This window comes from Solanum lycopersicum, chromosome 11 (genome assembly GCF_036512215.1).
Source record: "Solanum lycopersicum chromosome 11, SLM_r2.1".
Classification (NCBI taxonomy): domain Eukaryota; kingdom Viridiplantae; phylum Streptophyta; class Magnoliopsida; order Solanales; family Solanaceae; genus Solanum; species Solanum lycopersicum.
The window spans coordinates 37,052,525-37,065,026 of NC_090810.1; the positions used below are offsets into that span (position 1 = coordinate 37,052,525).

At 29.5% G+C, this 12,502-nt stretch overlaps 1 protein-coding gene across 1 annotated transcript; it reads right to left on the reverse strand.

Annotated features, from left to right (window-relative positions):
* Window positions 1-3,779: 3,779 nt before the first annotated feature.
* LOC101258521 (probable E3 ubiquitin-protein ligase BAH1-like 1) lies at window positions 3,780-9,509 on the reverse strand. The gene is made up of 6 exons (XM_004250721.5): window positions 9,115-9,509; window positions 6,161-6,405; window positions 5,836-6,084; window positions 5,605-5,742; window positions 4,349-4,407; window positions 3,780-4,202 (listed from the first exon to the last, which is right to left on the reverse strand). The coding sequence occupies exons 1-6, from the start codon at window positions 9,323-9,325 to the stop codon at window positions 4,097-4,099; spliced, it is 1,008 nt and encodes a 335-aa protein (XP_004250769.1). The 5' UTR covers window positions 9,326-9,509; the 3' UTR covers window positions 3,780-4,096.
* Window positions 9,510-12,502: the final 2,993 nt, after the last annotated feature.

Consider the following 12,502-nt stretch of genomic DNA (forward strand, 5'->3'; position numbering starts at 1 on the left):
GTTAAGGCAAGTAATATGACATACCAAAGATATGACTCAATTAGATTTTTTTTAAAAAACTATATATTTGTAGAGTTATGTAAGAAAATGTGTGTGATATCGCATTTAGAAAGGAAAAAAGTTTGAAATATATATGAACTTAGATCGAAATTGTTGTAACAATCTCAAACTTTGGGCAGGACCTATTACCCCATGTATTATTTAATAATGTATTTTAAAGATATATAAGTGTCCAGGGAGACAAATTACTATTTATAATGATGTAATTATTTATAATATCCACATGAGCACATATATATTTTTAAAATACACGATTGAATAGTGTAAGAGGATAATACGTCCTGCTCGAAATTTGGAATTGTTACAACAATTTAGTTCAAAGTTCAAATATATTTAAGAATCTAGAATTGTATTAGATGCTCTTCATACTTATACTATCAGGTTATGGAAACTTCTTTATTGTTTTCTTATTGGTTGTGGTCTGACTTCCTTCCGGGAGTATCGTATATATGTTTTTCTTTCATATTACACATAATCTGAGGTTTTCGAGGTGTGTGTTATCATGACCTCGACTTTTGGATCATGAGGAAAAAAATAGATTGGAATATGGAAATTGGTACATGAATGTCAAAGATGAAGACTCACTAGATTATCATTTTATTGAATCTTGTTATAAATTTTTTTTTTCTGTCAGTTTGTTTTCTGAATTGGAAGAAAGTTATGCTCTTGATGTTATGAGAAGGACCTCAAGTAGAAAATTACTTTTCTTAAAAGAAAGTTGTGATCTTGATGTTATGGAAAGGACTAAGTAGATTGCACTGTTTTATTTTAGGTGCTTTCACACACATTTATGGTATTTGAGTAAGATTAAAAAGTGCTTAAAAGTTATAAAAATTTGTTTATTAAGCCAGCATAATACAATAGTTAAGTAGAAAATTCTAACTTATGACTTTTATCTTATTAGTCATAAGTTATAAGCCTATCAAAATAGAGTCTCCGTATAGTGGACAAGTAAAATTGAACGGAGAAATTAATAAATTTATATTAAAAAAATAGCTTGTATGCGAGCAAAATGTTGGTATCCCCACATGAAAGACGATGATTAACTGTGGTACGTTAGGGCTTGAGTGAAATTTTCTATTGGCGATGTATTACCTTTGTTACCTATGAATAGAGTTGAATTCTGAACAATATCAAAGCAATATCTAATATTATTTTGTGCGCCATACTTACTATAACTATAATCGAACTTAATGAGTAAGATCAAGATATATATTATTTTTTATAAACAATTTTAAGTATATCATTTTTTGGTAAAAACAGTTTAATTTTCTCTTTGTAAGCTACTACATTTTTTTCTCGATTTTCTTTTTAAAAAAAAATGAAATTATGTTATGCAAGGATCATGAGCCATCACTACATTTTTTATTTGTTCATCTTAACATATATGTTGTAATCTATTTATTCACTAAGTAATTTTCTTTTGGAATGTAAATATTCAATATGAAACAAACGAAATAATACTCAAGGACATATTAGACATAATGAAATACCTAGTGTTAGATTGTTAAATACAATTTGAGGGTTGGTAGAATTGTCTTTTCATATAACAAATGGTTTTTCAAATACAAATCAAAGAAAAATAATTTTGATTGAGATGATTTTAGTATATTTTGCAATGTGTTTAACACTTAAACTAAACTATGATAAGAGAATGTATTAGAAAGAAAGTTGAAGATAAAACACAATTAAAAAAAATAAAAAAGAGAAGATCCATTTAGGTTGAAACTTGAAAGGAAGGTTTTGAACTCATATGGATATTACTATGATTGATATTATTATTGACCAACTTACATGAATGACTATATTTATAGGGTTATTGAAGTTTAATAGCTATAAGTGTGTTATTTACTAAAAATGACTACTCTTTAATTGAATATCCAACTGTATTTGTGTGTTTTTTTTAATTATGTGGTGATACAAATAGAATTATAGTGAATTAAATAAGGTAACTGAATCTCTTTAATTATGTGCTGAAATTCTCAAACTTCCATAATTACATTAACAACTAATAATTACATAGTCAATGTGTATAATTTTGGATTTAAATCTTTTTTTAAAAAAATGAATACGTCGTATACAAATTTTCATTGTCGCTATTGTTCTTATTCAAACATAAAGGTATTTCACTTACATTTCTTAGTTAAATTAATTTATTGTAATTGTGATAAATCTTGTTTGTTTCGATTTCAAATACACGATAAACATAATTGTACTCTAAGATTGCTCAATACAATTGTGTTGATATATCAATACAATTGGACAATCTGAAAAAATTGACAATGAATTATACTACAATATGATTATCCAAATGTATATGTATTTCACTCTATGCAAAAAAAAAAAAAACAGATGTGTTGTATACATATACATTCAATCTATGTAATGTATTAATGTATCCAAATGCACTTGTATTTCTAATTGGACAATCCATAAAAAATAACAAGTATTCAAATGTATATGTATTTCATTGCGTTCAACATTCAAATACAATTATGTGTGTATCAACAGAATGAAATGTATTACAACATTTATATCAAAGTGAATTTAACATAATTAAATTATGCATTTGAATGTCGGTGAAAATAACTTCTTCAAACAAAACTTTACGAAACACGAGAAACATATATATATGTATACAAATATAAATGAGAAAAAATGCAATTAAAAAATACCAACGAAGATAATACAAAAATCGTGCATATAATCATGCAAAGAATCTTGATTAGAAGGAAATTGAAGGGAAAATAATAATAATAATAATAATACATTACTACATGTATATTGAAAGAGAAAAATATTGAATTAGGTAAGTATGGGAACATAGCCCCAAAAACGTGCAAAATACATTTATTAGATGTATAGTGATATCTTTCCTATTAAGTAATAATTATTTAAATACATATAATTTTTTTTAAAAAACTGATAATTCATAATTAATTAAGTTTGCTAATTAATATGTAAGTATATCCATATAGCTTAAAAAAATAAACTGTAACTATACACAATAAATATAAATTGATGTTTGCTATATTGCGTAGTTTTTCCTTATTTTAGTATTATTTATAATATTATTAATATTCTTTTCACTTTATTTAATTTATAATGATGAAGAAGAAATGAATATTCATAAAGTCGATCCTAACTTGTTTAGAACTGAAGCATAATAGTTGTTAAAACTTAAAAGCCACCACGACCAAAAAGTGCTTAGAAGAATTTATGTTCCCTCCGTTCTTACTTATGTGTCTCCATTTTTGTCCCTAAGAAACTATGTAAGTTTACAATCGTAAAGTGAAGTATCAATAAATGAACACAAATTGGTATATTTTGATTAATTAAATTAACCAATGAACATGAATTTATCAATTAGTTTTCCTACGTGATAAAATTCATACTTTCGGGGCTAATAACTATCAAGGATAAAATAGAAAGAATAGTGTCATTTATACATTGATTTGTGAAATGACAAATATTAAGAATCATCTATTTTTAGTAAGAACGACATATAAATATGAATGAGACTGAGTAATATACATATACATTAATTTTGTGAAATGACAAATATTAAATATCATCTAGTTTTAGTAAGAACAACATATAAATACGAACAGGAGAGAGCAATACACATACATTAATTTTGTAAAATGAAAAATATTAAGGATCTACTTTTAGTAAGTACGACAGATAAATAAGAACGGAGAGAAATGCACAACAAGAGATTAAGAAACAGCAAAATGGATTTTATTGAGGCCCTGATTTAAGATATCAGTAATTCAAGCCAAAAAATTGCCACTTTGAAATCTGATAAATGAGTCTTTGAGAAAATTTGCAAGAAAAGAAACCAAAGTCACAATATGTGACTTAGCAACTTTGGCAAACTCCAATAGTCTAAGAATCAGGAAGCTATTAGTATCAAGAAACAATGTTCTAAATTAGACAAAAACACCAGCTGATGATATTCAGCTGATGAATGTGAAAAAAATCGGAGCTCGGAGGAAATAGATCGCTCCATCACGCTGTTGCACCAAGACAGTATCTAAAAACCGACAGCATATCTTGTTTGGTTATCCCAGAAGATTTTTGATTGTTTCACCATTTCAGCTCGTTCGGAAGCATGTCTTTCCTTCCAATACTGCTTAAATCTGAAAAGTATAAAAGCAAATAAGCAATTTCCTAACGTTTTACTCAGTCGCCTTTGGAAAATTTAGCGTATAAATTAGTGAACGAATAAACAAATGACACTACCTGTTGATAGCAACAATATACACTTATACTTTATGTTACTGACCTCTTCTTCTGAAGCAAATCTAGTTCCAGCATATGCACTGCATTAGCATAAGTTCCAACCTGAAACAATAAGTTAATTCTTGTTTCAGTAATACTTCACAAGACGTTTGTGGTGTTCGGGACCTCGACCAATTTAACAGGATATCTACCACCTCCCCACAAGCAACAGACACTACCAGGTAGCTCTGTCCACCAAGGCTAGGACAGGTGGCCAACTATCATCTTCTTCTTTGTCATTCAATTACAGATCAAGTCTGGCAAACTTTGGAACTTACTGGACATTAAATGGACAATTTGCCTAGCAATATCTCTGAGTATTTGAGATGTTGGATAAGTGTTGGGACTGACAAAGGAGGAAATGGAGGAACACCATAACGGCTTGCTTTTGGTGGACAATTTTGAAAGAGAGAAACTTGAGGTGTTCATATAAAATTAGGTCTTTGGCCCTAACTCAACTCATACCCTAAAAGCTAGCTCAAATCCTTATATGGAGACCACCCATCTCATTAACCACACCAATGTGGGACTTTTGCCACTTTTTAACAGTTCCGAATACCAATACAATTTCATTCAGAAGATAAAGCTAACAACATCATTCTTGTTTTATTTTGGTGCAAAGTGGAATGTCAAGGATGTGATGTACTTCTAGTTTTGTAGGTAGTGGTTGTAATAGTGGTGAGAAGTAGAGAGCAGATATCTATCAATGGGAGGAAAAGTAATTGTAGTAGAGTTGTAAAACAAAGAATTAGCTTGTTCTTCTGAAAATACATTTTAAGTTACGTGAAACCGAGACTATCTTGAGAGGTTCTTGCAAATAGATTTTCATGGTTCTTTTCCAAATTGAAATGCATGTTTGTTCTCAGAGGCAGCTTAGCAAGACAGAAAATACCAAAGAGAAATTCTACTCCAGCATATCTTTCAATATTTACACAGGGGTCTCTTCGAGAAGCTGATTCTCAAAATCAAATTGAGCTTCACAATGAAGACATACCAGAACCTTGACTTGGCTGAACCAGAAACTCCAAGTGGTATTTGCATTCGATAAATTTGTTACTTGGTTATTCTTCTTTTGATATGTGCTAGATAGGAAAGGCATACTTATATGATGATCCAAAGCTTACGAGATTCCACAGTTCATTATAAAAGGAATCCCACATATGCGCAGAGTTGGAGGAGTAGAGTTAAAGAAGAAACCTTTTTAGCATGCACTCTATGCTCTCAAAGTAACTGAAAGAATTAAAGTGTAACGGTGCTAACCTCTCTGCAAACTGGACATTTTGATAGGTTACTTGCAGCCCTAATACCTTGGAATATCATCACAGAAGCTGCAGTGCAAGCACAAGATTTGCAGAAAAGATGCCCACAGCTTAAAGCATATGGATTGAAGACAGTATCCTAGAAATCATGAACAAGTGGATTATAAATATCCTGTCAATAAAGGGATTCCATATCATGGTTAACCAAAAAAAAGAAAAGAGGTGTGCTTACCAAGCAGATTGGACAAGTCAGATCATACTCTAATTTCACAGAATCTGGAACCTTCAAAGTCATAATAGACCCTGTATCACTGAGATTGCAAGAAAATTGGCTGAAAATCACATTAGACTTCCCACCATTCGATTCATTGAAATTCATATACAAAGCACCTAGTTCTATCAACCATGGTGATTGTAGAATCTCAAGGCGTTCAGAACGCATCTTTGACTTAAAGTTCCTTCCAGTCACGGAGCAGTGAACCTACATAAAGATGTCCCTATTTAAAAAGAGTACACATATAACTTCTGCTTAAGAAAAATGCAGTACAGTCGCTTACTTTATCATATTTCTTAAGAATCTTTTGCATAGCAATAGCATTCATCATGGCATATTCAATTAGTATTTGGCACTCTTGCATCATGGCCTGCTGATCATTCTTGAAACATTGACGCAACGTTACCAGGTACTTTTGTATTCCTGGAGCAGTATGAAGTTGGAGAAGTCTTCTCACTCTAGAACTGAAGCAACCAGCTATATCAGAAGCCTCCTTTTTCAACTCAGCGAAGAAGTTTTGATCACACACTAGAAGAATTTAAAAATGCATAGTTAAAACAGTCACAAAGGATAATCAAATGAAGCATATTAAACATAAAGCGTATCCAAAAAATTGAAGTATATGGATTCTGTAAAACTAGCGAACAGAGAAAAGATTACCCATCTAAAATGCTATTTTAAGGTATAAACAAAAATGGGGGGAAAATATGCAGACTGAGAAAAAACAAAGAAAATTTTTTGGTTCTAAAATACTCATTAGCTGCAGCAAAATCCTATTTCTGGATGTCGCAACAGAGAGAATACTCTTACAAGTGTCCCCATTGAAAATGCACAATACCATCTGATACAACTTGTAACTGATATTGAAAAAGAAATGAAAATATAGGCAATGTATATAGATGAACTGCTGCATTGCTAGAGCTCTTTCAGAAAAGAATGTGTTCTCAACTTTGACTGCAATTCCTGAAGATACATTTGGTCAGCCTCGAGAGGGAGCTTTTAGGGTATCCAAAACTAGTTTTACCTAATGGTACACACGCTGAAAATTTTGTACTGTGCACACATCTTCATTTTTGAAAAAATACAAATATTCACAATATGTGTATAAGTTTATTTAGCTGACGATAAAATAACGAGAATGTTTCCAAATGCCTTTCAGGTTAATACAGTGACTGATTCCGAACAATGACAGATCCAAGACTTTCACTAAGGGGGTCCAGGAAATAAAGCTTATCAATGAATGTGACTTCCAACATTGTCTACAAGAAAAATAATTTTAGGAAGGAAATATATCAAAGTTTAATTGTTAGTGTGATGGCTCAAACATAGAGAGAGTTGTGAGGGAGTGCTATCTATCGATATTCTATTTAATGACTAAATAAAATATCTTTCTATGTATGAAATACTTTAGGTATATAGATTAGGAAAAAATAAGATGAACTACACATGCAACGCACATGCAGAGAGAATATCACGTACTTACTTTCTTCCTTCTCTAAAAGCCCATTAGAGCAGGTTGTAGTTATCCTCAAACATAGAGCTCCAGATCGGTTTACTCATGAATAGACTTCAAATGAAGTATAATTATATTTGGACAAGTTGTGTGCATCAAAGAAATGGAACGGCTCTCCCTCTTTATTTTAAACCTAGTGCTTCCAGCTTGGATGAACAAAGTGTGCACCTGGTGTAATTGATAAGCCGATGTATCAACACAACCCCCTTTGAAGTGTTAAGTGTTCTGTTATTGGTTGTTCTCTATTAACAAATCTATGACATACGACCATATGATTGTCTTCTAAACTTTACATGGATGGGTCACTTGAAGCATTACCTTGTAAAGAGATACTAGACAAAATCTTCAACGAGCCAAGCTAAGCAAGTTTTGGTCATGCATCAATTGCTAAAAGTGGCTCTCACTTCCTACATTAAGCCTATTTAGAGGTCTCAAATGTTTTGTTTCTTTAAATCTATGAAATATCTTATTTCCCTCATTTCCTTTCTCCTTCTCACTATTATACGAAACCTCGTAAAAAAAATTGACCTTGTATACACACTTTCTCAACATATAAAAGGAAATGATCAAAGGTGTATCCCACAAGAATCTCCCTAGAATTTTCTATCAGCTACCAAGTAAAGGTTCCAGTTTCAATTTTGAAATACTTCATATAACATGTCTGAGAATGAAGGAGCTATTACACAGCAGCAAAAAGGTAACCAATTCATGACTACACAGAATTGCACTCAAATATGTGAGGTTAGTCATATTCTGACAATAATTATCTGTGATACATAATATGAAACCTTCAGCTAGTTACATTAACTCGTGACAATTTCCTTCCATTTTTATTCATTTATTCAATATCCTTCGGAAACAGTATCCACATCTCCACTAAACAGGGGTAAGGTTTGTGTACACACCACCCTCCACAGACCCCACTCGCTAGTGGGATTACACTAGGTATGTTATTGTTGTTGTGTTTGCTTATTCACTCTAGGATATATTTGGTCTCAAGTGAACTACTGACATGTCTTTTCTCCAAGAAAGATATTAGGGAGTCGTAGACATCAAAAAAGCTAGAGCAACTCTACAAGATAAGCCCGGTTGTATATATATGTTTAGTATAATCGCCACTTTAATCAATTGAATCCATGCAAGCAATGTTGTTCCCACAAGCCTATTCATTCATAAACAAAGCTCTTCAAACAAATCTTCTTTGCTAGTGCTCCTCGAGGCTACTCTACCCTATACCCTAGCTCACAACACCTACAGAAATGGTAACACATTCTCTTGACGAGACATTTCAAAATCCCATTCATAAAGAGATCAAGACATCAAATACCACCTTCGTCAAAGTCGCACCCTCACATTCTCAGCAATCAAATACATCGCAAAGAAGTCCAAAATCATCCTATTTTCTAGAAATAGGTTAAATACCCTCAAATCACAGTAAAAATTTAGAGATATAAGAATCAAAAAAGGAAAAATATTCATACTCACATATATTCATCAATAAAATCTCCATTCATTTTTCATCACCACAGAAACAAAACACAAAAACATATACATAACCTACATTCAATCGTTTTTCTTACCCCAAAATTTCACGAAATTCGTATAAAAATTCTTATGATCATTTACATAAAATCAAATTCAAGCAATAGATTAAAAAAAATAAAAAAATACCCAAATCCAATATACCAAAATTGAAAACAAAATCAAAAAAAAAAAAAACATACATTGGCAAGATTCAAGCCGACAAATCTCAGAACCTTCATTTTCATGATCCTCCTGTTGTCCTCCATTGGAATTGGATTCCTTCAAAGCAGCCCTACAAGCCCTACAACTCTTCAAAACTTTCTTCAACCTTTTGTATTCAACATGCGGACTAAATTTATCCAAACCTTCTTCCGCCTGTAAATACTCCATGAAAGTTTCTCCAAACTTCATGATTACAAAAAATTTCCTTCTTCTCAAAAAAAAAAAAAAAACCCAACCCAATTATAATAAATATTTTTTCACACAAATCAAAAATCGTAATAGAAATTAATTTTTTTTCTTTTTTTTGTTTATAAATTTTGGGCGGGTTATGTAAAATGTTAACCTGAGAAATAATCTTTTCTTCGGTTACGAATTTTGATATGTTCATAAATTATTTAGGTTTTTATATTAATGTTTTTGTAGAGAAACCAAGAAATAGTTTGTTGCATGTCATGAACGTGTCATTAATATATCAACTTGTGCAAGGAGCCAAATATGGAATTAAAAAAAAAAGTCCACATTTATTTATTTTTATTATATTAATTTAAGAAAAATAGAACTATAATTTAGCTTCTATATTAAGTAATAATGATAAATATAGTACTAAACCAAAATGTTTATGGAATTATTAAACACTAATTAAATGATTTTGACTCAAAGAATTTCCGTTACAATTGCTTTTTGATATATAAAAAAAAAATAAAGTTGCATTATTATTTTGATCTATTTTTATTTATTCATTATAATATTTTGGGATATCTAATCATACTTATCTAGCTTACAAAAATAATGAATAAATTGTGTCTTTACTTTTGCTATTAAATACTTTTTTTCTTAATATTTTGATGATTTATATTTTATAATAATGATTTGGTAAAAATATACTTTTCATTTATTACTTGTTAGAATCGGTTTAGCATTGATGTTAAAAACTGTTTCTTTTTTAGTAGCATTTTTTAAAAATAGCTTTATAAAAAAATTCTTTTGAAAGAAAAGTAATTTGTGTTTGGGTAAGTTTTTTTTTATAAGTATTTTAATATTATTTGAGTAATCTTTTAAAGAAAATACTTTTGAAATTTAAATTATGAAAAAAGAAAAAATATAAATGCATATTTAATATTAAAATTATTTACATAGAGAAATTATTTTAAATGTATATATGAATAAAAAATAAACTAAATGTTGATAAATATTAGTATGGTGATTTAAATATAATAAAAAAATTAAGCAAAATAAATTTGAAATTACTTCACAAATTAAATCCACCATAAAAATAAATAAATATCGAAAGATATATTAATAAATACGCATATATGATAGGGATATTTTGGTCTTCCAAAAATTAATTTTCTACTTTTGTGTATCGTTAAAAGCATAATTTTTACTTTTTTTCGACCTTAGAAAAAATTGTTTGTGCTTGTATAGAAAAGCAGTTTTATTGATCTATTAAACATTCATTTTTCAAAAACAAAAAATTATTTTTTTAAAATAAATATTTTTTGTCTCTAATTGATAACATTAAATAGACTCTTATTCTATATATTAAATTAATAGCAGACAATTTTTATTAGACGGAGGAGTAATTCCTAAATTTCAGTCAAGAAGATAATGTTGAAATTACTTCACTCAACTTAAGAAGTTGTTGGACAAATGGCAAATGGCATTTATTGTTGAAAAGAATATGTCATTATTTTCATCTATTTATGGCAAATGACATTTATTGTTTGTTTTCTAAACTAATTGTGGATACTCACATTCCTAAATTTATAAAAAAGTAAATATGATAAGGATTCAATTTCACAAAATTATTAAGAAAAGTTACACCTTTGGTTTACATATATTATCAAGTTCTTTGCCATCATAATAAGATAGACTTTTTAGTATAAAAAGAAAATAGACATTTGATGCTAAACCCACTTAATAAACATTAGCAAAACATGCTAAATGCCCCCATTCTCATTAAATAAAATAATACACTAGTGCACAATTTGACCAATATTCTAACTTATCTATTTTAAAAAATAAATAATAAAGTCGATAGTCAATACTTAAATAAATAATACATATTTCGATAACCCTATAAGTCAACCAATGACTAATAAAATACTATCCACAATACCTATATTTGTCTATTAAGTCCTTAAAATAAATTAAATACTATTCTTTCCATTCATAATTATTTGTCATAATTTTTATTTTTAAAATCAAATTATATAAATTTTGGCTAACATTTTAAGATGTATTTTTTTTTCATGTTGATATGCAAAAAACTGTCATTTATAGTACTTTTCATATAGTTTTTGAATATTTAAATTCTTTGTTTAAAATATCAAATTAATGTAATCAATTTAACTTTAAAAATTAGTCAAATTGATTTTCAAAAAATGCAACATGTCAAATAAAAGTTGACAAAGGGGAGTATTTAAACTCAGGACACAACCTAAAATAATTTATTTATTTTTAAATAGTGTTTTAAAAGGCGGGGCGCGAGTCGTGGCATTTTATAACGTGTAAGGCGAGGCGTAAGTCCTGAGAGATGGGACGTAAGTCCCATGAGCCTACTGGGTGCAGTCTCACGTATATTCAATTTTATAGTTTTATTACTAATAAAATAAGAAAAAATAAATTTTTCAATGATTTATGATTTTTATTTGAGATAAGTATAAATAATCAATAATGAAGGAAAAATATTATAATTATTATTTGAGAAATATCATTATATCAATAGTAAAAATGTGATTTCAAGCAAAACAATGCCAGACTTATATTTTTATGCTCGGAGGCTTGCGCCTCAAATTTTTGGACTTACGTCTTATAATTTTACGTCTTTTATTTACGTCCCGGATCATTTTTGATACGTCCCGCTCCGAGACCAATTTTTATTTTTTTTACAAAGTAACTCGATAGTATACCTACAATAGCAAGAGGGCTCACCAAACTCCAAAAAAAAAAAAAGGCATCACTTCCTAGCTCATTCATTGCATCCTCTAAAGTCTACTTTTGATGTTACCTAACACACATTAAAAAATAGTAATAACATACTTGGGTACTAGATACCACTGAATGTTTAAGGGCAAGAGTTCATTTAAATAAACTAATTATCAAAATGATTATACTGAAACAGTATCAATTGAATAGTTTAAATTAATAGCAGAACAAATTATGAAATTCAATAAAATCAATAGGGATGTAATTATTCAACATCAAGTTATTAGGTTTAAATTAATAGCAGAACAAATTATGAAATTCAATAAAATCAATAGGGATGTTTGTAACGACCTGTTTAGTCGTTTTGAACAGCAGATTTTATTTCTAGAAAAACAGGCTGAGGCGACGGACCCCACGACGGACCATCATGGGCACGAC

Excerpts from the sequence above, each read along its gene's own strand:
- LOC101258521 (XM_004250721.5), bottom strand. The coding sequence starts at position 9,325 with ATGAAGTTTGGAGAAACTTTCATGGAGTATTTACAGGCGGAAGAAGGT. Across the intron at positions 4,408-5,604 it reads AATGTCCAGTTTGCAGAGAG|GTTGGAACTTATGCTAATGC; the intron begins GTTAGCACCGTT and ends TTATTGTTTCAG. Across the intron at positions 4,203-4,348 it reads GATTTGCTTCAGAAGAAGAG|ATTTAAGCAGTATTGGAAGG; the intron begins GTCAGTAACATA and ends TATACTTTTCAG.